Source organism: Misgurnus anguillicaudatus, chromosome 24 (assembly GCF_027580225.2).
Source record: "Misgurnus anguillicaudatus chromosome 24, ASM2758022v2, whole genome shotgun sequence".
NCBI lineage: Eukaryota > Metazoa > Chordata > Actinopteri > Cypriniformes > Cobitidae > Misgurnus > Misgurnus anguillicaudatus.
In genome coordinates, this window is record NC_073360.2 from 19750904 (window position 1) to 19773981 (window position 23078).

The 23078-nt window shown below is 39.1% G+C and overlaps 2 protein-coding genes across 4 annotated transcripts; both read left to right on the forward strand.

Annotated features, from left to right (window-relative positions):
* Positions 1-167: 167 nt before the first annotated feature.
* Positions 168-2002, forward strand: LOC129437984 (uncharacterized). The gene is made up of 7 exons (XM_073862743.1): positions 168-319; positions 426-464; positions 557-862; positions 941-1073; positions 1152-1195; positions 1318-1430; positions 1528-2002. Exons 3-7 carry the CDS (start codon positions 583-585, stop codon positions 1666-1668), a joined length of 711 nt encoding a protein of 236 aa, XP_073718844.1. The 5' UTR covers positions 168-319; positions 426-464; positions 557-582; the 3' UTR covers positions 1669-2002.
* Positions 2003-2100: 98 nt separating this feature from the next.
* nrgnb (neurogranin (protein kinase C substrate, RC3) b) lies at positions 2101-10264 on the forward strand. Of its 3 annotated transcripts, none has more exons than XM_055196434.2 (7): positions 2101-2170; positions 2492-2727; positions 3074-3144; positions 3339-3376; positions 3713-5123; positions 7576-7774; positions 9472-10264. In XM_055196434.2, the coding sequence occupies exons 2-7, from the start codon at positions 2517-2519 to the stop codon at positions 9522-9524; spliced, it is 1983 nt and encodes a 660-aa protein (XP_055052409.2). In that variant the 5' UTR covers positions 2101-2170; positions 2492-2516; the 3' UTR covers positions 9525-10264. The 3 variants fall into 3 exon arrangements, with proteins under 3 accessions (XP_055052409.2, XP_055052410.2, XP_055052412.2); XM_055196435.2 differs by having other exon boundaries at positions 2492-2670; XM_055196437.2 differs by lacking the exons at positions 7576-7774; positions 9472-10264 and adding an exon at positions 5729-5984.
* The last annotated feature ends 12814 nt before the right edge of the window (positions 10265-23078 follow it).

Below are 23078 nucleotides of genomic sequence, written 5' to 3' on the forward strand. Positions count from 1 at the left end.
ACCGTGACAAGTATGAATACCGGGACTCAGGTTGAGATTAGGAAAGTAAAACTTGAAGAGCCGTTTACTTTAACTTGCACGTACAATTGTTCCAGTGGCTTCACTCGTGGTTTCTGGATATGGGAAGATATACCTGCATGTAACAACTGTGAATGGAGTAAAAACTTTTCAAAATCGGGAGAAACGTGCAGCCAAATCTTGTACACGCCCTATTTAATTATACAGCAAACGCGCTATAACTATTCTTGCTTGTCTGAAGAAAGCGATCGCCCAGGCCTTCCTCGTAAAACAGAGCTTCTAGTAACATTACAAGTTCAGGGTAAGAAATATTAGCCGTACATTGACTGTGATAAGGAATAATGTCTTTTGTTTACAGTCAAATTAATCCCAGACTTCATCTGATTGTGATGTAATTGTTTCAACAGATGAATCTGATAAACCTGTAACACCTCCTAAAGCCCAAGGTGAGTTTGATGATTATTCAAACTTTATTTTGTTAGCGTGTTACTGCCTCACATATCGAATTTGATAAAAATGTATTAAATTAATAAAACAGGTTTAGGTCCATCTCTAAGTGTGAAGATGTACAGAAGTCACATGGAGTCAGATGAGGTGTTAACCTCATTATCCACCATAGAAGTGATGGCAGGAACTTCACTCAGACTTCATTGTATTGCCCCCGACAATAAACAGTGTGAGGGGCAGTGGGTCAGAGAAAACGGTTCAATCCCCAGGTCACAAAATTACACTGTGATTCAGTGGAGTCAAATTCAAGCAGAGGACGGGGGACATTACAGGTGCCAGGCAAAGGGGATTTGTAATAGCCATCCTATAACTGTGGAAATAGAGGTCATCACATCTGGTGAGTATTAAAAAATTCCAAACACGCACTTTCTTATCCAAATGCAAAACAGTCTATTAAGTCAGCTTTACTATACAGATGGATTCATCTGGGCCAAGATCTTTGCAGCTTTTGCAGTGTCTGCAATATTTGTCCTGGTGGCCCATCTAGTATATCTGTGCTACAGAAGAGGGTGTAAGCTGATGGATACAACTAGCTCAGTGCCTGAAAGGTAATGTGCAACCGTATGATCCTACAAATGTATCACAACACAAAATGGTTTAAATCCATTACCTCTGGTTTCTTATAGGGTTACATCCAGAACTCCTGTGGTGATGAGACCAATCGCTCAAGGTGTTTATTATTATTATTATTTTTTAAGCCTAAGCATTAAAATTAATCTGAGGACAAAGACCATGCCTATTTAAAAATGGTTAACAGACGCAAACAACTTTATATTTTGCGATTTTCCCCAGACACCCAGAGTGATCATGAAGTCCCTTACGCTGACATTGTGATCTCTGTGAGAGGATACAGCAATCCAGATTTATCTGACACCTTTGACCAGTCTTCAAAACATCAAAGACCTGTAAGAGAAAAATAATAAGTTAAATTATGAAATAGTTTCCAAGTTTATTGTTTAATTTTAAGGGACCTGATATGTGTGACTGTTTGAATCTGTGCAGAGATGGAAAGATGAGACGAGAGCAGGGCTACATCACGCTACATCTGACAGGCTGCTCATTCACTCTAAAGAGGTCACCAGGAAATTAAGCACAACATCAGAATACGCTGTAATTACTTACTCATGTGAGGCTCTTAGTTAGTTAACTCAACGAATTGTTTAACTCTTAGAAAAAAGGTGGCAAAATCATCATTTCTGTTCTCTTGTGTATATGTAAAATGTATGTGTGTGTTTGTTTGTGTGTGTGCACCATGCTTATAAAGTTGCTAAGTACTGCTGTTTTTATAATAAAAAATACTTTTATTACGGTAAATATATCTTTATAAAAATACTTGTTTTACGGTAAATATATCTTTAGAAAAAATACTTGTATTACGGTAAATATTTATCATTAGGCTGCACCATGAAATATTTTACTTAAATTCTTTTATATATTTTCATTAAAAAAAATTTAAACTGGATTTGTACATTTACATATTTGTGTATATTATACTGCTAACGATTTGCCTATGAAAAGTTGTTTTAAAATGCTAATAAATAATCTGAATGTAAAACGTGTTATGACCCTCTTTGGGTTCCGTAGTTGGAACCGTGTTTTGGTTGCGTAGCAACAGCGCACAACATTTATCTTGGAGTTTTGAATGGTAAGAAACTTTAGGTCTGTTCACTTGGCGAAATTAATCAAATATATTGTAAATACAACTGAGTAAATATGACGTTAATATTAATCAGAGTAACTGTTACACGTTCATTGAATGACCACTGTTTGTTTTAAATATAAGGTGAATTACCCGAACATAAAATGACAAACGCTTATGCTAAAGCTTAATATGTTACTCTTTGTAATTATCTAGAAAACTACTATTAAATTACTCCAATTAAAACATAATTTACGTTGTAAATGATCTTGCAGATATAACTTAGTTAACATGACATTTTAATGAATGTGTCTCATTCCTCATAAGCTAAAGGTCTGAGGTGCAGTTTAAGATGTCTGTTCCTTTCTCCAACACAAACCTGCGTATTCCCAAAGGGTTTGGGAATTTATTGGAGGGCCTTGCCAGAGAGGTGTTGAGAGACCAGCCTGGAGACATCCCCGCGTTTGCTGCACTTTACTTTGCCAAGCGGCTTAAAGCCAGAGAGGGTGACTTTCTTTTCGTCTTGGCTTCATCCATATACACATTGTTTCGGTTATTTCACGGTTGAGTAAATAACTGGACTCGTAATTTTTATGTAAAATATTTTCTTAGCTCATGTGTAGCATTCAACGCGTAAAAACAGCGGAGTGATACCTTACGTAGTACCGGTTGAGATTACTTCCATGAGCGTTGCGTTTTGACTGACCAATCAGAATCGTGTATTCCAGAGCCGTGTAATAATAGTTGTGAATGTCATACGTCTCATATAGTCATTACTAGCATATTTAATAACATTCAGTGCCTAAAGCATGCATTATCCAATGGGGAAAGTCTATTTAATCTACTTAATTACGCTTTAGTGTGCACTATTTGCAAATAATGAATGAATCTGCATGTCATTTGCTCCAGAAAGTGGCCTTGATCCAGCAGAGTGGGGTGCAAGGTTAGAAGACAGGTTCTACAATAATCATGCATTTAAGGTAACCATTTTAGCTTGTTTCTTTTCATTTGCAAATCTGACACACGCTTTATTCAAAGTAACATACAGTACAGTGCATTCAAGTCCTGATCTATTTGATTAGCTTGCAAGAACATGTTTCTATTTGATTTTTTACATTGTTTATTGCAGTAAGTTAATCTGGTGCACGTTGTTTGTTTGTTCTTCTCACAACAGGATACAGCAAGCTCCAGTTCACCTAAAGCGAATGCAAGGTCTGTAAATGAGAAAGTGTGAACAGTTTGTCATAGAGGAACAGCCTGCAGCTACTTTTAATGACACAGTGAAGAGTGATATAGAAAAATATAGGCAATTCAACAAGATGATTGAGAGCAAAGTATTTGTTGGATCTTTTAGTGTAATTTCTGGTAGATTCCAGTCCTTTTAGGACATTGTAGTAAGATGAAACTTAGTTGGCAGGCTTTCTGTCTCTGAGACAGGAATTTAATAATTTAACATAGATTAGTGTCAGAGCACAGATACACAATCTCACTTACTTAAAATATCACACATTGTTGCATATAAACAACTTCTTAAATGTCAATTTTCAGAAACAAAACCGGTGATTCTGGAACTTTTGGAAAAATTGGATCTCAACAGTCCATAGCAAAAGACCTCAATGCTAATAATTCTGGTAATTCAGTCGACACTGCAGTAAAGAAGAAATGTGAGTTCGATAAGAACCTAGATGAGGAATCCGGTGAGGCAGAACATGGACGTGCTGCAGAGTTTTCCTATGTGGGACAAGCAGATGTTGATGCTCAAGAGCTCAAAAACCCCAGTGAGGTTCCAGAAGTACACACAGAGGTACAGAAAGACAATGAGGCGGCACAAGAATCTGTAGACATTGACATCTGCAGATCTGAACTTGAGCCAACACCTCTTCCTTCCTTTGGTGGTCTCGCAAACGTGGATGTATGTGCTCAAGAAATAAACCCCCCTTTAAGTGCACGTTTTGAATCACATGAGAACAACAGAGACTTGGAAAGCCCTTTGCTGCCGGACAGTGAACATTTAAAATCGCAGAATGTGCAGAATTCACCAAATAACCAAGTATCTTTCATTGAAACTCATTCACATATTGATCAGGATATAGGCAAACAAGCAGATGAATTGTGTGAGGATGAAAACACAGAGGAACCAGAATTTTATGGTCATGTTGAAGATTCAGAACAGGATTTCTCATTACTGGAGGACCCTGGCCTAGAGGAGAAGATCACTGAGAAGGTTTACATGGAGGAGTCAACAGAAACAACCGATGTTCTTAAAAAAGACATAGCTGAAACAAGTAGGACAAGTAAAGTTGACGCAGAGCAAGAAACAGAGGAGCATAATGAAGATAAAGATGAATTATTGCTCAGTGAAGACTATGAAACCAGCCATGAGTACAGCAGCACCACTGAATTTATAAAAGATGAACCTGCTGTGGAAACAATCGGAATTAAAGACACATACATTAACTACGCTGATGAAACGTATGATAGTAAAAGTGAAGTCGTAGATGTGCTAGATGAAGTTGTAATGGGCACTGATCATCAATCCTCCACTTATACAGGTGAGCACGAAGATGAGAACAGCATTGATGAACAGAGTGCTTCTAAAATTAGGGATGCTATGGTGGACGAAGACCTTTTGGAAAGTCAGACTGATTCCCAAATGATTGACTATGACTCTGACGCAGAGGTTACACGGGATGTGACAAGCAATGAGATTTTAAATATCGATGCAATGGAAAAGGATCCAACCACAGAGACCTTGAATGATGGCAGCGATCTTGACAGTGATGGTTGTGATGCTGAAGAGATGGAGCCAGAGGAAACTGAGAGAGAAGCAGAGGTCACGAATGAAAATCCTACCGAAAACTCAGAGACTAATGAAGATCAAGAGGATCGATCTGAGCTCAATCTGGAATCAAAACTTGACACTGAGAGCCAGGAGAATCCTGAAAGCAGTGAACAAAAGGTATCTTTTTCCATATCTCATTTTTCCATCCACACCCACTCGGTTTAATACAGTATATGGTGTTCATAAAGACAATATGCTTAGTTGTAGCCGAATTTAAAGTTTAGAAGACACATCCTTACTTTGGTTTCAGACAGTCCCAAGTTAACAAGTAAAAATAAATCCTTCAAGGACAAGGCTGATCAACAGCTCGGCTCTGTACCTTTATACAGTCTCTAGAGAACTGTGATTGAAGATGCCCCTGAAATAGTCCTGCTCCTCATTACAATCATGCTGGGTTTAACAAGTATGCATGAATTCTGTATTCATTTTGCAGTACATACTGGTCACGCTATGCACACATATGTTTTCATATTTCACCGAAAGGTCAGAAGAATATCCATACGCTTCTGTAGAGGGGTTTGAAGAACAAAATTTGGTGTTGTTTCCATGGAAACATTGTGCCAACCTTTTTTCTCCCCTGGCAATAATCTAGCTAATGCAATCGAGACGCACATACATATCAGTTATCACCACCTGCTTGATTGTTCTGTCCGAAGAATTTCTGCATGCGTTTATTAGGAACAAACTATCTCTCTCTCTCTCTCTCTCTCTCTCCAATGTAGGTCATCTAACCTGACCTATATCAACTCCTGTCCAAAGACTTTATATACTGTAGGAGGAGCAAGGGAATCATGCAGTTGCTATTTGGAGAAACAATATGCATGGCTATCATCAATCTCCGTAGTAACTGTGAAGTCACGTCATCTTCTTGATGTGTTTTAACACTTCTGTGCTCTGCGAACTCTACGAGTTCATTATAGATATCGGCTTCGCACACATAGCAGATGCTGAGAAAATAAAAGTGATATCATTACAGCACAGAGTTTTCTGTTTTTAATATTGGCAGGGTAGGAGGCAAGAGATGTTTCAGAGAAATAAAGCGAAATGGATTTACTGTCTGCACGTTATACTACAGTGTATTGCCACTGGGTGGAGGAGGCACTGACTGTGTGGGTCTGCCTGAGATGTTTCGAGCTGGCTTCCAGTATTTTCTAAGCATATAAAGAAAGTCAATTTGGAAAATGTTTTCGTACTGTAAATGTCGAATTTTAATTGATGTTATTTAATTGCAGAATAGATTATTTTGCACTTCGGTAAATGTACAGCATTATATACTATTTCTCTCTTCTATTCTAAATAAAGTATGTCTGATGCTTTTGGTACGAGGTGACAGGAAAGTGAGAATAATGGCGCTATAATCGTCAGCATTAAACAAAATGTTTGAAAGGAGCGCAGACCGAGTGTGAGACTGATGATGATGATCTCTCTTTCTCTCTCTCTCTCTCTCTCTCTCTCTCTCTCTCTCTCTCTCTCTCTCTCTCTCCTCCCACACTGAGATTCAAAATAATAAGGATAGTTGAAGGAGAGGGGTATTTGTTCAAGGCGTTTTGCCCTGTTAGAAGGTTTACGGTCTTTTGCACTTGAAAAACACGAGAGCGCATTTATAAGCATCTGTAACTGGGAATCATGGATTGTCATATTGTAAGTACTGATCATTTAAATAAATAATAATAAGTCCGTTTTTATGCTTACTTGCACTAGTAAGTAAGATGAAAAATGGTGAAATAAGGACCTTTTAACTATTTAAGGTTTTCCTTACTTATTTTGAAACTAGAAATGCTGCATAAAAATATATATATGATTGTATTTTGAATATTTATTTAGTGTCAATAAATGTCGATAGTAACTTTAGAAAGAAGTATATTTGAGAATAGTGTTGCTTATGATTGCATTCACAAATTGAGTGCGTATTTTATCATTTATAGTTTATTCTTTGTGTGGCTGACCATGATACTGTGTAAGTGTATGCATGTAGATATACATTATAAAATGTTTTTGCATCATATTTTGTTTGTTTGTAGATATTATATTAATTGTATAATGTCAGTTGGGAGGTATGTAGACTTGTTTTGGTACCGAATGTCAGCAGCACTGAAAAACTTAACAAAATATGAGCCTGTTGGCCAAATGCTTTTTGATTCAAAAGGGGTGGACGTGCTCCTGCTACGGTTTTACAATAGACTTGTGCCTGTCAACCACACACAAGATGTTTAAAGTCCGCCCTACATTGTTTTGGTAGGAAAATACAAGACAGACTTGAGACTTGAAATAACATTACTTCTTACCCTACAGTGAGATAAAAATGACAACAAGCTGAACCACTAAAGTGGTTGTAGATTTAATGCACAAGCTCGCTTTATACAAAGATTGTAGAGATGTTCTGTCCCTGATGGATTGTGATTCATTGCAAGGGGATTTAAGTGGGCAGGAGATACATCATGCTAAATCCACCACGGTGGTATACAGTGAATGGATCTCAAGGGCTAGCCAGAATAATTGTTTTTAAAAAGAGCACAACCAGTGTCTGTTTTACAGCAAACATGAACTTATTGTTTATTCCACCCGGCAGGAGGAACGCAACCAACCACAGGAGGAAGAGGACATTATGGACATCCCCTTGGATGACCCAGAAGCCAACAAGGCAGCCGCCAAAATCCAGGCCGGCTTTCGTGGTCACATGACCCGAAAGAAGATGAAACCTGGTGAAAACTCCGGGGAGGAGGTGAGCAGCAGTGGTGAGGCCCTCAATGGCAGCCAAGGAGACACAGGTCAGTTCCTGTCCCTTCATCTTTATAGTATAAGTGTAATTCTGCCTCCACATATGTTGCCAGATATCTAGATCCAACAAATGTGTTATTGCGTACTACTGCGTTTCACAGATGAGTCTCTTATTGTTTAAAATAACCTGTCGAGTCTATAATGAAACGAAATTAAAACGATACATCAATGATGTTTAATGAGTCTTTATAGTTGTATTAAGACTTGCTCAGGAGTGCTGTTTAATTGTTCTAATGCTTTCACATAATTGTTTCTTTAATGAAGTCATTATCAATGAGCACATTTGTCATTTCACTGATCATGTGAAGGTGGTGCCTCCAGCAGTAAAGGGGGTTACTTCTAGTTTGTCCATGAAATTCATATTGAGCAGTTTGAGATATAAATCTTTTAAATCCAATTGCTGTGGGACTAAGATATTAAATCCTCTCACCGATTTACCAATTTTTTAAAGGAACACTCCACTTTTTTTGAAAGCGGGCCCATTTTCCAGCCCCCCTAGAGTTAAACATCTGATTTTTACCGTTTTGGAATACATTCAGCCGATCTCTGGCGGTACCACTTTTAGCGTAGCTTAGCATAATCCATTGAATCCGATTGGACCATTAGCATTGTGCTCAAAAAGAGTTTTGATACTTTTCCTATTTAAAAATACGCAGTGCCCAAAAGTAGTCCCCTGCTATTGAAAGTTACCAAGGGGACTATTTTCGGCCACTGAGTAATATCATTGTGCCTGCTGCAGCCATGTATAGTATGAGAGTATAGTTCCTAGCCATATCTGCCTAGAAAATCGCAACTTTTAATTTTCTGTCGGTCTTAGCACACGATGTAACTACAGAAGAGTCAAGTTTTAGATAGGAAAAATATCGAGGCTCTTTGGTAATTTTTGAGCGCAATGCTAATGAATGTGGTCGGATTCAGTGGATTATGTTGAGCTATGCTAAAGGTGATACCACCAGACCCGGAGATCGGCTGAATGGATTCCAAAACGGTAAAAATCAAATGTTTTACTTTAGGGGAGCTAAAAATGTGTCCCTTTAAGTTTTCACTCAGATAAACTGTTCTGGACAAAATTGCATACTTTCTAGAGATTTAGGTAAACTATATCACCTCAACCCATTTTATTTAAATTGTTCACAAACAGTGTATCCTTCAGAGGTGCACTGCAATTCTACTTTGAACAAACTATACCCATAACACTACAGCAAGTCTTTCTATGCAAGGCCTATGGTTATTCTGAAGGATTTTATGTTGAAAGTGGGGCAAGCAAAGAAAATCAAGGTGTCCTTCCACCTCCATCCAGGCCCAAATTTCTCTCCTTCAGCTGTGCTTCTTCACTTCACCCCACCTCTGTGCCGAATCGAGCAAAATCAACCCAGTTCTTAGTTGCTAAGCATTTAATGTATGGACGTGCTATTTTTATCTCCAGGTGCAGCTGTATTACTAAAACAAGGCTAAAATAAAATGCTCTGTTTTACTTGGACAAAAATAAATAGGTAAGAATAGCTAGGATCAACACATATTTTGGGGATATACGGTAAATCAATAGTAATGCTTTTATAGCAGACCTTCTTTTTGACACATCATCACCCTTCCTATTTTGAAGCTGCTGTTTCAAGCATATTTTGTAGTCGAAGTTGATTCATTTAAAGAGTCTGAGTAAATCTGACAGTCTTGTTTGTTTTGACAGCAGGGGGATCAGATGAAGCAGAGACAGATGCCACATCTGGACCAGAACAGTAAAGACTTCAATGTTGATCTCAAGGACGATTTCCGCAGAGGGACTTTTTATGTCGAAAAAGTAGTAAATTAGGCTGGATATCTCATTTGATGTGTGAACTTTCTCTGCTTATTATCCAGCCTGGGTAAATAAATTCTCCAGCATGCTTTTGCTTCCCACAGACAGGCATCTGTATACTTCCTAATAATGTTTTATTCAGATATTTGAAAAAATTAAGAATGAATGGTGTACAATTTAACAAACGGTTTTCTCTTCACTCTCCAGTCAGATAGACTAATGCATCATGGTTGATATTTCTTGTTTTGTTTCTTTGCAGTGGTGGTCTGTTTTGACTACTTTCAGTATATGTAGCCTCAGATAATTTGTTATTTGTCACAATATGTTATCAGTATAATTCTTTATAATGGTGTTGGCTGATTTGTTTGGTTTTCTCCTTGTAATATGTAAGTGGATCTGTTTAAAAGATGAGGAAAAAAATCAGAGCTTCCAGAAAAGTACTGTACTGTATATGGCATGGCAAGACTGAATTTATTTATTTTAATTTCATAATTTTGTTAAATTTATTATAGTTATTTATTAATCATTAAGCCATTTAAAGGTAATGCATATCATTTTTATGAATTAATGTGTGACTAAGATCTTAATGCTGCTTATTGAATGGCAGAGAAGATCATATTGCATGTTGACATCGTCCTCATTAAACTCTGTATCAATTGAAAGCAAATAAATATTCAGAAATGTCTTTGTTGGCATAGAAATGGTTTCATGCTGTTAACGGCCAATCTATATTCTTTTGAAGTCTTTGTATAAAGAGAGTCTGAGTTCCTAAAGCTATAGCAAATGATCCAGCATTAACCTACACATCAGTCTCATTAGACCTGCTGGAGCTTTTAACAGGCAGCTCACAGCTGGATGACTGTACTAATGAGACCAGGGCAGGCATTTATCAAGGTCATATTGTCCCTTCTCTGTTGCCTCTAGAAACTGTGTTTATATCTTTAATAGCATAAACTGTTATTGAATATTATGCAATATGCAGCTGCAGTGCATATGCCTTAGATATATGATAAACATAAATATGTGAACAGTATGTTTGCATGTTTGCGTACAATATTGAGTGCACTTTTTCTTGTTAAAGAGCACCTATTTTATTACTAAAAAAACAACGTTATTTTGTATATTTAGTATAATACAATGTGTATGCGTGGTTTATAGTTAAAAAAACACACTATTTTCCACATACCGTACATTTTTGTAGCTCCAGATTTTACTCTATTCCTGAAACGCACAGATTTGAAAAGTGTCCCTGATTGGCCAGCTAATATTTGCATTGTGATTGGCCTGAATACCTCTGACGTCAGCCAGAAATGTGACGCTCCTTACCATGTTTGAAAGATTCGCTCGCAATGCTAACAGGAGCTAATTTACAGGCTGTGAGTCCAAGCGAGAGGAATTATGATAATGTCAGTCTTTACTACATCGCCAATCCCAGGAAGTAAACTGTTACCTAAATCCGTGTGTTTGTTGTAGTCCAAGAAAAAGAGATTTACGTTGGAGACGATAACTCGCATCATCGTTTACTTTGGGATATGTACATTTTATTGTTAACATGTGTGTAGCGGCTATTTGTCCTTTACTTAAGCAAGACTAATAAAAACAAAAATTTACAAATCGCCAATAAGGCTGCGTCATGGGTAGGCTTTACGCATGGTAAGAGGTACAAAAATAAACAAAAGTCCATAGCCAAAGATGAGTTCGAGGAGGTTTATTTTCACAGATAAGCAAGCTCACAGACATTTCCTGCTGCCTCTCTCACCCTGTGGTAAAAAACCATATGCCCTCGCAGCCTTTCCGGTTCCTCCCACCTTAACCCATTTATGCAAATTAACATAGCACCACGTGACCAAACTATAGACTATATATATAGTAAACTATAACTTAAGCCTAAAATAAACAAAGTGCAAAAATAGCTCCAACAACCCAGCCCCTAATTGTGACGGTAAGTTACCCACAATTAACCTTAGCTGTTAACACAAAGGAGCTATAATTATAACCCAAACACTAAGCTTAAATCTTGCATCTTCAGATTTTCCATGCCTGCAAAAAAAAAAACCAAATAGATAGAAAACAGAAGAGAGAGAGAGTGAGATGCATAGTCAATTGTTAGCCTCCAAGAGAAGACAGAGCTTGGTTATTGGTCTGTCCAGGATGCTGGTCTTCGTTTGGACCTTCACAGAGCGAACCAGTCCTCTTGAGTCAGCTGTAGTACTTAGAACTTTACCCATCATCCATGAGCCTCTTGGAGCTGTAGCATCAGCGATTACAACAATATCTCCTGGAATGAAGTTTCCTTTTTGCCTTGTCCATTTTTGTCTTTCTTGCATCACAAGCAAATACTCTGATGTCCATCTTTTCCAGAAAAGCTCTGCAATGTACTGCACTTGCCTCCACCTCCTCTTAATATACAAGTCAGACTTTTCAAACAGACCTGGTGACAGAATGGGCTTGCCTTTTAGCAGAAGAATGTGATTTGGAGTGAGCGCTTCCAAGTCATTGGGATCCTCTGAGACCTTAGTTATTGGCCGATCATTGAGTATTGCTTCGACCTCACAAAACAGTGTTTGCAGGCCTTCCTCGTCCAGCAGTTGATGTCCAACAACAGAGGTAAGTACACTGCGCACAGAGCGAATCAGACGCTCCCAAACGCCACCTTGGTGAGATGCAGCTGGGGTGTTAAAACTCCACGTCACTCCTTCCTGCACAAAAATCCTTTCAATTTTAGAATGATTTAAAGCAGCCAGTGCCTGCCTCAGCTCCTTCTGCGCACCAACAAAATTTGTGCCGTTATCTGACCTCATACTTGTCACGGGTCCTCTTCTGCAGACGAATCTTCGCACAGCATTGATGCAGGAGTCTGTGTCGAGGGAGTTCGCCACCTCCAGATGTAATGCACGGCTGCTCAGACAGGTAAATATCACTCCATATCGCTTCAGCACAGTTCTCCCTCTCCTCACATCCAGTGGTCCAAAATAGTCTACTCCTACATTTGTAAAGGGCGCGTTATCAGGCACAACTCGTTCCTCTGGTAAATCTGACATCTTTTGTTCTCCAAGTTTTCCTCTGTACCTTCTGCACACTGTACATTGTGAGAGAATCTTCCTGGCCGCAGAGTTGGCATTTATAATCCAATACTTCTGTCTTAATCTGTAAAGCATGTGATTGCGTCCAGCATGTCCAAGTTGATAATGGATGTGACGTAATATGAGCTGGGAAACATGTAGATCTTTTGACAGAATCACAGGATGTTTAACCTCCAATGGCAGGACAGATTTAGACAGGCGTCCACCAACTCTGAGAATGCCATCTTTAATGAAGGGGTCAAGGCGATACAGAGGACTGTCTTTGGAAACAGTCTTTGGATCGTGTTGTAGTGAGGAAATTTCATTGCTGAATCTTTGGTTTTGTGCAAACCGAATTATTGCCCTTTCGGCTTCCTCCAAACGCTCTGGTGTCAAGCTGGATGTTCCAAGCGTGGATTTGAATTTTTTAAGCTCCTTTTCCACATTTTCATTCTGCTTGACCACATATTCTTTCCTCTTTCGGCTCAAAAGTAAAAGTCTTTCTTTCAACACCAACAACCAGGCCACTGATGTTTTAAGCTTTCTCCAGGATGAGAAATAGTGAATGAGCCGACTGAGGGGGTTGTCACTGTGCGTTGCGACAGCATTCACTTTAAGTTCCCTTTTTACCTCTGGATCATCAGATGTGATGGACGAGGAGTCCAAGTCAAGTTTTGACCATTCGGTGGAAGACAAATGCAAAAAGTCTGGTCCCCTTAGCCATTTTCCTTTCCCAAAATCCTGAGCTCTTAGTCCTCGAGATGCTTCATCTGCAGGATTATCTTTGGTATTTACATACCTCCACTGATCTTTATCTGTGGCTTCTCTTATAGTGCTGACACGGTTAGCAACATATGTGTGAAAGCGCTTTGTTTCATTGAAGATGTACTTGAGAACAGTAGTGCTATCAGTCCAAAAAACTGACCTTTGCAATGGCAACTGTAACTCCTTCAACAGCATGGTATTCACTCGAACTGCAAGCACAGCTGCCGCAAGTGTCGTGGATTTTTTCAGGAGAATCAGAGACGGTTGAGATGTTAAATTCTCTTCAAAGTATTTTATTAAAGAATTGTGTCAGACAGCTTGAAACACAATACTGGTCATAGGGTGTATATACCTGCATTGGTAAAATGATGATGACTATGACAATGACCCCGTTCTGAGTTTCTCAGTGATTTAAATAGTGCCCCAGTTTTAGTAGCCCTCCCATTCGAACAATCTGTTTGTTCTGGGCCTGTATCTTTGCGACCTTTAAGTTGCTACACAAAAAGACAGCCATTGCTGGTAAAACACAATGCCTTTGTTTTCTAATGCGTCATAAAGCTATCTTGCTACTCTTACCAAGGTCACACGTCCCCCATCCCGGCCTAGCTGTGGAAAAACACTGTCATGTGCAAGCATCAGAGAGACAACTTAATTCATTTAGACGTCAACCATAAAACACATTAAAAGTATACTTTATATAAAACATTTATACTAAGCATAAGATAAAACACTCAAAATTTCTCTACCATATATCCCCCCTTCGGAAACTAAATGTTTTTGATAACCACCCTGCAAATACGACTGATGATACCAGAGAAGCCGGGCTAGGTACTTTAAAGAAAGAAAACATATAAAAGAATAAAATACCCCTGACAGTTAGGGCCAGACCCTCAGTCACTTTTCTAGTCTCAACAGTCATTTCACATGGGGTTATCCTTTAAATGATAATTAACAACCTGTAAAAAAGAGTAATGATTAACAACAAAAAATAAAAAATAACATAACATTCAATTTTAAATATAAAGCAAGCATATCATCTTTTCAAAAAATTCTTTTCACTTTCTGGTAAGCCGTGCTAGGTGGATGTTTTACCTCCACCCCCAGGAAATTCCTGGACCATCAGTCACTTACCAGGCTTGTTACACTGTCATCACATCGTGGACAGTGATGCTTAAAACTATCCCTTTCCCTATTTTACACACACTTCAGGTTTGCAACTTGCATTACTAATAAAAGATTATAGTAATAAAAATAATAAATGCAAAAAATAATACCTTGTTAATAAATGATAACAAATGCAAAAAAAATAAATGTTAATAAAAAATAATAAATGCATTAGTATAGGTGACACCCTATGTCCAGTTTAACATGACCAGTAACATAATGATTCTCACATGAGAGTGTTTTGCTCTGGTGGGCAGTCCACACAGAGTCTTTCTAAGAAACATGAATTCTATATGTATATGTGTAGGGTGCATCTTCTAGCTTTCAACGGTCTTCAACCCATGCGCTTTGCACGCGTAGAGGGCCGTGTGAGGGAGGAGGGTACTAGAGCCTCGTTGGTTTCCCATCACACATGGATGTTGTCCTCAAATTTATCTCCCTCGTTGTCCTCATTAATTTGTACCCGTTGGTACATTATCTTACCCATTCCTTTGTCGATAGATTTCTCAATCAAACCACTGATACATGGTATGCAACAACAACCACACAATGCAAGGATAGCAACAGCTACAGCAGTTGACATCAGTAAAGAAGTTATCAGTGTACTCCATTTCCCAAACCATTTTCCATCATTTTTGTAAACGGATCATCTACACCAGAGTTCTCAGCCAATTCATTAGACAAGGAGGTCAAACCTTCTAATGCACTTATAATGCTGCCATCGGGGGCAGTATTGTCAGAAATAAATTTTCAGCATCCATCATTTATAATTTTTTAAACACTCCCCTTTTCAGCCAACCACATATCTAATGCCGGCCTGTTTTGTTGTGCCATCAGTGACGTTACTCCCATTTGTTCAGTTATCCCCTTAACGTAATACAATTAATTAATCCAATCCAAATTTTTGGTTGACCACCAGAACAGAATTGACTCGAAACTTGCAACAATCTGATTTCTCGCTTTGTATTCATCTGGCACCCCCCTTGGAACCCCTATGGCATCTATATACTGTACACTCTATATACACATATTATCATAAGATCCACCAGGCAGATTTCTTTTCTGTCTGTTAATACTCTTAACACTTACTTTATCATGTAGGCTCCCAAAATCAGGTAATGAAAACATTTGAAATAGCATTATATTCCCTTCCAATTTACTCTCAAACTTGGCCTTAAATTCATGTCACCACACATTCACCATACGTCTGCCCTTTCTCTGGTCTGGCCTACAAACCAGTTTGCCTTGTATTCCTCTTTGTCATTTGAAACATCAATCTCTCTTTGGCACCACACATCTGTGAAATGGTGATCTTAAAACATGTACAATTACCCGTCTCAGCCTGTACATTTGGTGGGAGAAACCTTTTCATTAATAAAAACAAATAAACAACAGTCCTGCACTCGTCCTCCTCCCTATCCTGAAAGGCTTTGATCCTACATTACCCATTCATTGTGATCTCCAAATCCAGTTTCTATGGTTCATCACATCACTATCTAAAAAATAAGGTTACAGTGTTTATTTATCATATGGTTATTTCAACATAATGACATGGAGACAGTCGCCGCGGTTGTCTTCTCTGGTACCTGGAAGCAAAGAGTATTATTATACCACAATTAGGAACATTTTACCTTAACAGCTGTTGGGCTAGCTTCTATGACCTCATACGAGCCTTCTCGTCTGGGTCCATCCCACTTACGCTAGTAAACTTTGATCTACACCCCGGTTTCTACAGGAAAAGGTATTGCAGTCTCGTCACCAGGTGTCTCTCTGGTCCTGCTTTCAATCTGTAAAATAGCTTTATGGTTTCTCATTAGTTCAGCAATATATTCATTAATTTCATTTTTTAGATCCTCCTCATGCTCCAAATTCAATTCATTTTGGTTAGCTTTGAACATTGGTCTCCCAGTTACCATTTGATGAGGGGATAAACGCGTTTCCCTGTTAGTACTAGATCTTATGGCCATGAGCGCTATTGGTAATGCCTGAACCCAATTTAGTTTAGTCTGTGCACAGATTTTGGGTATTTTTGATTTAAGTATGCCGTTACACCTCTCAACCGCCCCTTGAGACTGTGGATGATACACTGATCCAAATTTTTGGGTTATTATTCCTACCCTAGCAAGTGCTTTTCTCAACAGGTTGGCCTGAAATCCTGGTCCATTATCTGCCTGCAATACCTTGGGAAGCCCAAATCTTGGGACCACTTCCCTCTTAAGTGCTCCAGCCACTGCTTGCGCACTCTGCGTTCACACTGGATAAGCTTCTGTCCATCTCGAAAAAACAAATTTTTTCCTTAATTGGGTGGACCATATCTATAAAATCCATCACTAAATGCACAAATGGTCCTTCCACACTTGGAAACAGACGCATTGGGTGTACTGCTGGCTTGACATTTCTTTTCATACATATGTCACACTCTGACAAAAATTGGCTAATCTTGTTTTGCATATTGATAAACCAGAAACCCTGTTGTCTCAAAATCTTATCTATCATCTCCCCCCTCGCGCAATGTTCACTACCATGCGCATTCATCATTACCATTTTCTCCATTCTAGATGGAATTACTAATTGTTGTTGCTCTGTTCTCCACAAACCTTTTACATTGGCAACACCTCTGCTTTGCCACTCCATCTTTTCAATTTGTGTCGCTTTATTTTGCATGTCTCTGATTTCATCTACAGTTACGTCTGCGGAAATGCTCACCTGTTCACTTTCATTCTTTTTACCTGACCTTGTCACTACCATGGACATGGTTTCAGCTCACTCTGGTTTTGCTGCGCCTAATTTTGCTTCCTTATTTGCTTTTTCATTTCCTTTGTCAATAAATTAATTCCTTCTGTTATACAAACCTGTGGTGTGCCTTCACTACAATATAACAACATCTGTCTGATTTTTTTTTTCCCATGTCCTCACATTTAAATTTCCTAAATTAATTTACCCTACTGGCATATTCTGGTATTAACTCTGGTATGAACTAGAATACCCTATGGCTCCCATTAATTCCATCATTTGCTTCACTGTGTTTTGCTATGGATAGTCAAGCATGGTTCTGTGGTGTTTGTCACAAATTTATTTTTGCCCTTCAAAGATTACTTTTTATAGTTATTGTACACTGGTTTTAGCCAAAATCAGCTTTTATTTTGATACTTTTATACATTTTTATGTCATACAGTCTGTTCAAAACTTGTTTGGTTAATTTCTCAAACCCCTCTCTGTTGTTGTGTGCTATCAAAATATCATCTACATATTGCAAGCATACTCCCTCTCATCTCCGGGGATAACTAGCTTATCTTTTAGCAATTGGTTAAACAATGCAATTACCTGCTCCTTTGTGCTGCTGTCCTGTAAAATTATTTGCTTCTGCTGTATACCTGTCTCAGTCATTTTTAATGGAATTAGATACCAACCTAGCTCCCTGTTCTCCATCCAGCCATCCTCTCCTTCTTCCCATTCAATTGAATATTACTTTTTCACATAAGGTTCTGGATCCCTAGCCCTATGATTTCCCCACACCCACACTTTCACATGGGGGTGGCTTCCTTCCACAGCAAAATTATCTATCTTAAAACTGCTGATTCTCACTGCTACTCCAGCCTCACAAACCAACACTCCTTCACTTCTCAACTCAATTTCTTCTCCTAATTTGAATCTTTGTTCATACTGTAAATCCTCTCCTTTGAGGCAATATTTCATTGTACAGTTACCCTCAAATCTTGGCTTCCTTCCCTGAAAATCTTTTGTTTTTTCTCTGGCAGCCACCATCATTGTTTCTAATTTCCCAATCCAATATACTTCTGGTCTAATTAAAGGGGTTAGATCCTGTTTAGTTATTTTGGTTAGACACTGCAATGTTAATCCCTGTGGTGTGGTTTTGATGGTAGCATCTAATTTACACAAAATGTCCCTTCCAATTAATGTGATCGGAACCTGAGGTGCCATCAGAAATTGATTTACAACAGTTTTTCCTTCTATCTGAACCATAATTGGTACTGACAGACACATTTCCATAGGTTTTCCAGAGAATCCCATTGTTCTAACAGATGATTGTGATGCAACAACCCCAGGTACCAATTTTGGATCAATTGAGCTGCATGTAGCGCCGGTGTCAATTAAACATTCAATTTTCACTCCATTAATTATGCATGTCAATTTAGGTTCTTCCCAATAATTTTTGGATAATGCTACCTGTTGGTTAATGGGTTCCTTCGAACACCCCTATTGCTTCCATGGGTTTTTTTGGACAGTCACGCCTAGCATGAGTATTCTCCCCACATCCCCAGCAAACATTGTTTTGCCCGAAATATGGACCCAGATCAGCGGATGCCCTGTTCTGAAAATATCCCCTTCCTCTACCCCTTGACCATTTTCAAAAAATAATTCATCTACTCTGTCCACTAGGTGCCATTACATTCACAACTACTGGTTGAGACGGGGCTGCGCCCTGGGGGTGCTGCCATGGGTTCTGATTTTGGGTTTGATCCGCAGCTTGTTTTGGCAGATCTGCTACCTTTTCAGACTTGTTAGGAGGGTGTGTTGCCACCATTTCGCCCTGAGAGTGGCTCGCTGACTCTTATGACCCTGCCCATCCCGCTACATAGGTTCCCCTGGGGGCCTTACTAATGTCTTTGTGTCTTTTCTTTTCTTCCAGACTAACTTGAGCCAACTTTCGTTCAGTCTCTTTAGCTTGTTGCTCTAAGTCTCTTTCGTGTTTCTGGTGTTTGGAGGCATGGTGTTTCAGGGTCTCCACCCACTGGCTGTGTGGCATTGCATCTAGCCCTGGGGTGTCACTCAGTTTGTTTTGCACAGGCACTGGCAGTGCGTCCAGCAGTTCCTTTCTGAACAGTCTGGTTTCAAAGTCTCTTGGGTCAGTGGGATCTTTTCTCAGCCCCTGCCCTCTCCAAGTTTGCATGTTTTTAGCAATCCACAGTGCACAGTTCTCCTGACCCAGTGCAGCGGGGGTCAGTTTGGTGCTGTCAAACTTGACAGGGAACTCAGTTCTCAAGGCACCCCAAAGTCTGCCTCTGTAACAGTCAAGAGCCTGGCCGTCAAAATCAGACGAAACCACACTCTGTCCCATACCTGCTGACCACAACACATCCTCCATTTCCCTCAAACTAGTGATTTTTGCCAGTAAGGCTTTTATGTCACCCACCGCCAATCTTGTACCTTGCGTCTCTTTCTCTAACGCACCGATCCAGGGACCAGCACCGTCCCTTAAACTTGGCAACAGATTTATTATAGTCTCTAAATCCCTATGAGCCCATGGGACATACACAGCTGTTTTCCCTTCAATACGCAACGGAAATACACTCACACCTGGCTCAGTCATTCCACCTCTAGGGGTGCTTTTCAATAACGGGGATCTGTCCTCTATTGGGTCAAAGTCTAAAGCTAATGTGTCCCTATGCTCCAAATCTCTGTTTCTCTCCTCTACCAACATCTTAGCTCTGTAAGTTCTTAATCCATCAGGTCCTGACATTTTTGTCATATCTATACCACCTTTAGAGGCTGGGTACTCTTGTGTCATTTTCATATTTAGCCAGTCATCAGTTTCTCGCTTTCTCTGTTCCATAGCCTGCACTGCCCTGACCTTTTGTTGCTTAAGCACCCTTTCTTTTGCTATCTCTCTATCCTGCCTTTCTTGCTCCAAAATCATCCTTTCTTCCTCTTGTAATCTTTTACCCAGCTCTCTGTCCTGCGATAGCCCTGCTAAACCCAAATACTTCACCTCTTTAGTTAATTCTGTTATTTCCTTGGCTCTCTGTTCAATTAGTCGGTCCAGATGTTCTAACTGAGTCCTGGTATACTGACTAGCTCCTCCTGCTGCCTGACTTTGTTCACTGAATGATCCTTCTTTGCCTCTATGCATCTCATCATACAGTTCCACATTTCCCTTAACTTCTAATTCCCCTTTAAGCTGCATAGTTCCTTTAATAACTGGATACAGTGTGCTAGCATCTGGTGAAGCAACAGGGGTGGTTGGGGCTGGAGTGTGAGCAGTGAAGGGAGGGTGACTTTCAGAGAGAGTGGGAAAGGGAGGGCGACTCTCAGAGAGAGCTGTGAAGGGAGGGCTGTTTGTGTGTTCGGTAGAGGGAGGGCAGTTTGTGTGTGTGGTAAAGGGGGGGCATGGATTGAGGGAGGCAGAGGCAGTGGGCAGTGCATAGGGCGGTGGCTTAACTGTTTTAGTTACCACAGGTAATTGGTTTGCAGTGTCTACTGGCTGTTCTAGCAATCTTGTCTTTTCTGTTCTTTCGTTGTGCTTTGCCAGCTCTTGAGCTCTGATGTCTTCTCTATCAGCCATCACTCTTTCAGCTTCCTTACTCCAGCAACCTCTAGCTTTTTCCCACAATTCCATTCCATCTAACAAAGCTTTTCTCTTTTTCTTCTTTCCATCTTTCTTGGTTTTCAAATCCTGATTAGCTATATAATTAGTCATCCAAATTTTCATACTCTTTATTTTTTCTTTATTCCACGTTCCCTGTTCTGGCCAGTGAAAGGGAGGCTGCTCTCCTTTCTTATATTTGTTACTTCTGGTATACCATTTTAGATCATTACACCACTTAGCCAATGCTTTACCATCAAAGCCTTTGTCTTGTAAGTTACACCATTCTACCGGGGCCACAGTGATAGCACGCTCTAATTCTTTGGTTGCTGCTTCCATGTTACACTAAATGGTTGTTTGCTTTATTTATTTAACAATAAATCAATGCACTTCTCTGCACTATAAAATGTCACAAAGGGTCCCACAAGTATGTAAATGATCTCCTTTTCACCAGTCACTTTATCTGTCACAAAACCACTTTTAAGATTTGATTCAAACTTAAACTTAGCACTTACAATGCTCAGTTCTCTATATCCCACAATTGTCCTTGACACATTAATCTTACAACTGGAAAAACTTCTTATCTCAGGCCAACTAAAACTAACACAAAAAATCTCTCTGATTAATTGGGCTATTTTAAATGCAGACGTAACTGTATTGATCTCAGAGGCTTCTGTTTTAATTGTTAAACTTTCTTCTGTTAACTTTTCTTTTGTCAAATCAAATACACTCAATAATGACTTTTCAATATTAGATAAAGATTTCAGGTTCCACCAAAATTCAATGTTTTCAGTAACAACTGACATTCAATCATGGACAATATTTTTCACACAGGATAACTCTTACCCCTAACTTTCAAAATCAAAATTCTCATATGGGTTTAATAAAATGCAGAAATATTCTTGGGTTGTTCTAAAACAATTCACTTATGGTAAATCCTTACCATGCAGCAATTAATAAACACTTTTTTTAACTTTAAGTTGGACCGAAGCTTTTTCCCTTGTCTCTCCCGTGTTTACTTGATAGAGTAATTTATAGTATCATAGTTCATCGATAAATTACCCTTAAACACTGTGTTCATCTCAAAGAATACTTTATAGTATCATAGTTCATCGATAAAGCACCCTTGAACACTGTGTCCATATCAGTGAGCTCTCTATAGTATCATAGTTCATCGATAGAGGCACACATAAACACTCACTCAAGCAACCCACTGGTTTTTCCCGCACTCCAGACTCTCTCGCTCACCCTCGTTTGCACGTTCTAAGCTATTTGGAACACAAACTATGCAAACTCTTCATATTTGTTTTACAGAGCAATTTATAGTATCATAGTTCATCGATAAATTACTCTCAAATACTCATTTAAGCAACCCACTGGTTCTCCCTCAACAAAAATCTTCTCTCTTATCTCACTTTGTTTCGTAACTTAACCAGTTACACCAAGAAACAGCTCACAATCAACCCACTGGTTTTTCTTTCCTTTAAAAAGATATATCCGTACTCATCTCAGATACTCTTATTTAAATCAGCCCACTGGCTTTACAAAATTTAGTTTCAAAATTAATGTTTTAGTTTGAGTCCATAAAATCAACAAAATTTAGTATAATTAAATGCCCTCTTGGCTATTAACAGTCAACGCCCTCTTGGCTATGTTAATATTAATTTCCATCAACTGTTTCACAGCTGGGTCCTCTTGACCCTCAGATAAGAGTACACTTTACTCGGAAGACCAGGTTTCCCTATTAGAGATAATTTATCTTGTAATATCATCCACAAGTCCCTTCTCATTAATAGCAATACTAGTTCGTTTATGAGTTACAGAGAGAATTAAGGAATTCAAATGAAAACGCCGGGCTGTCTGTGTTTTCCAAACAGAGCTAAAAATCTCATCAATGCAGGTGAAAAAATGCCATAACGCTTTGCTTACCTTAATTTAAGAAGCAAGCGGCTGGCCAGCCTTAGCAGTTTAACACCCACAAAGACAAAACAATCGACTCAGGTTGGAGAACATCTCCCCCCGACCGTGAACGGCCTCTGAACGATCCCACTCGGTTGTCCAATGTTCTCTCTTGTAACCCTGCTCCGCAGCGCCAAAATGTCGTGGATTTTTTCAGGAGAATCAGAGACGGTTGAGATGTAAAATTTTCTTCAAAGTATTTTATTAAAGAATTGTGTCAGACA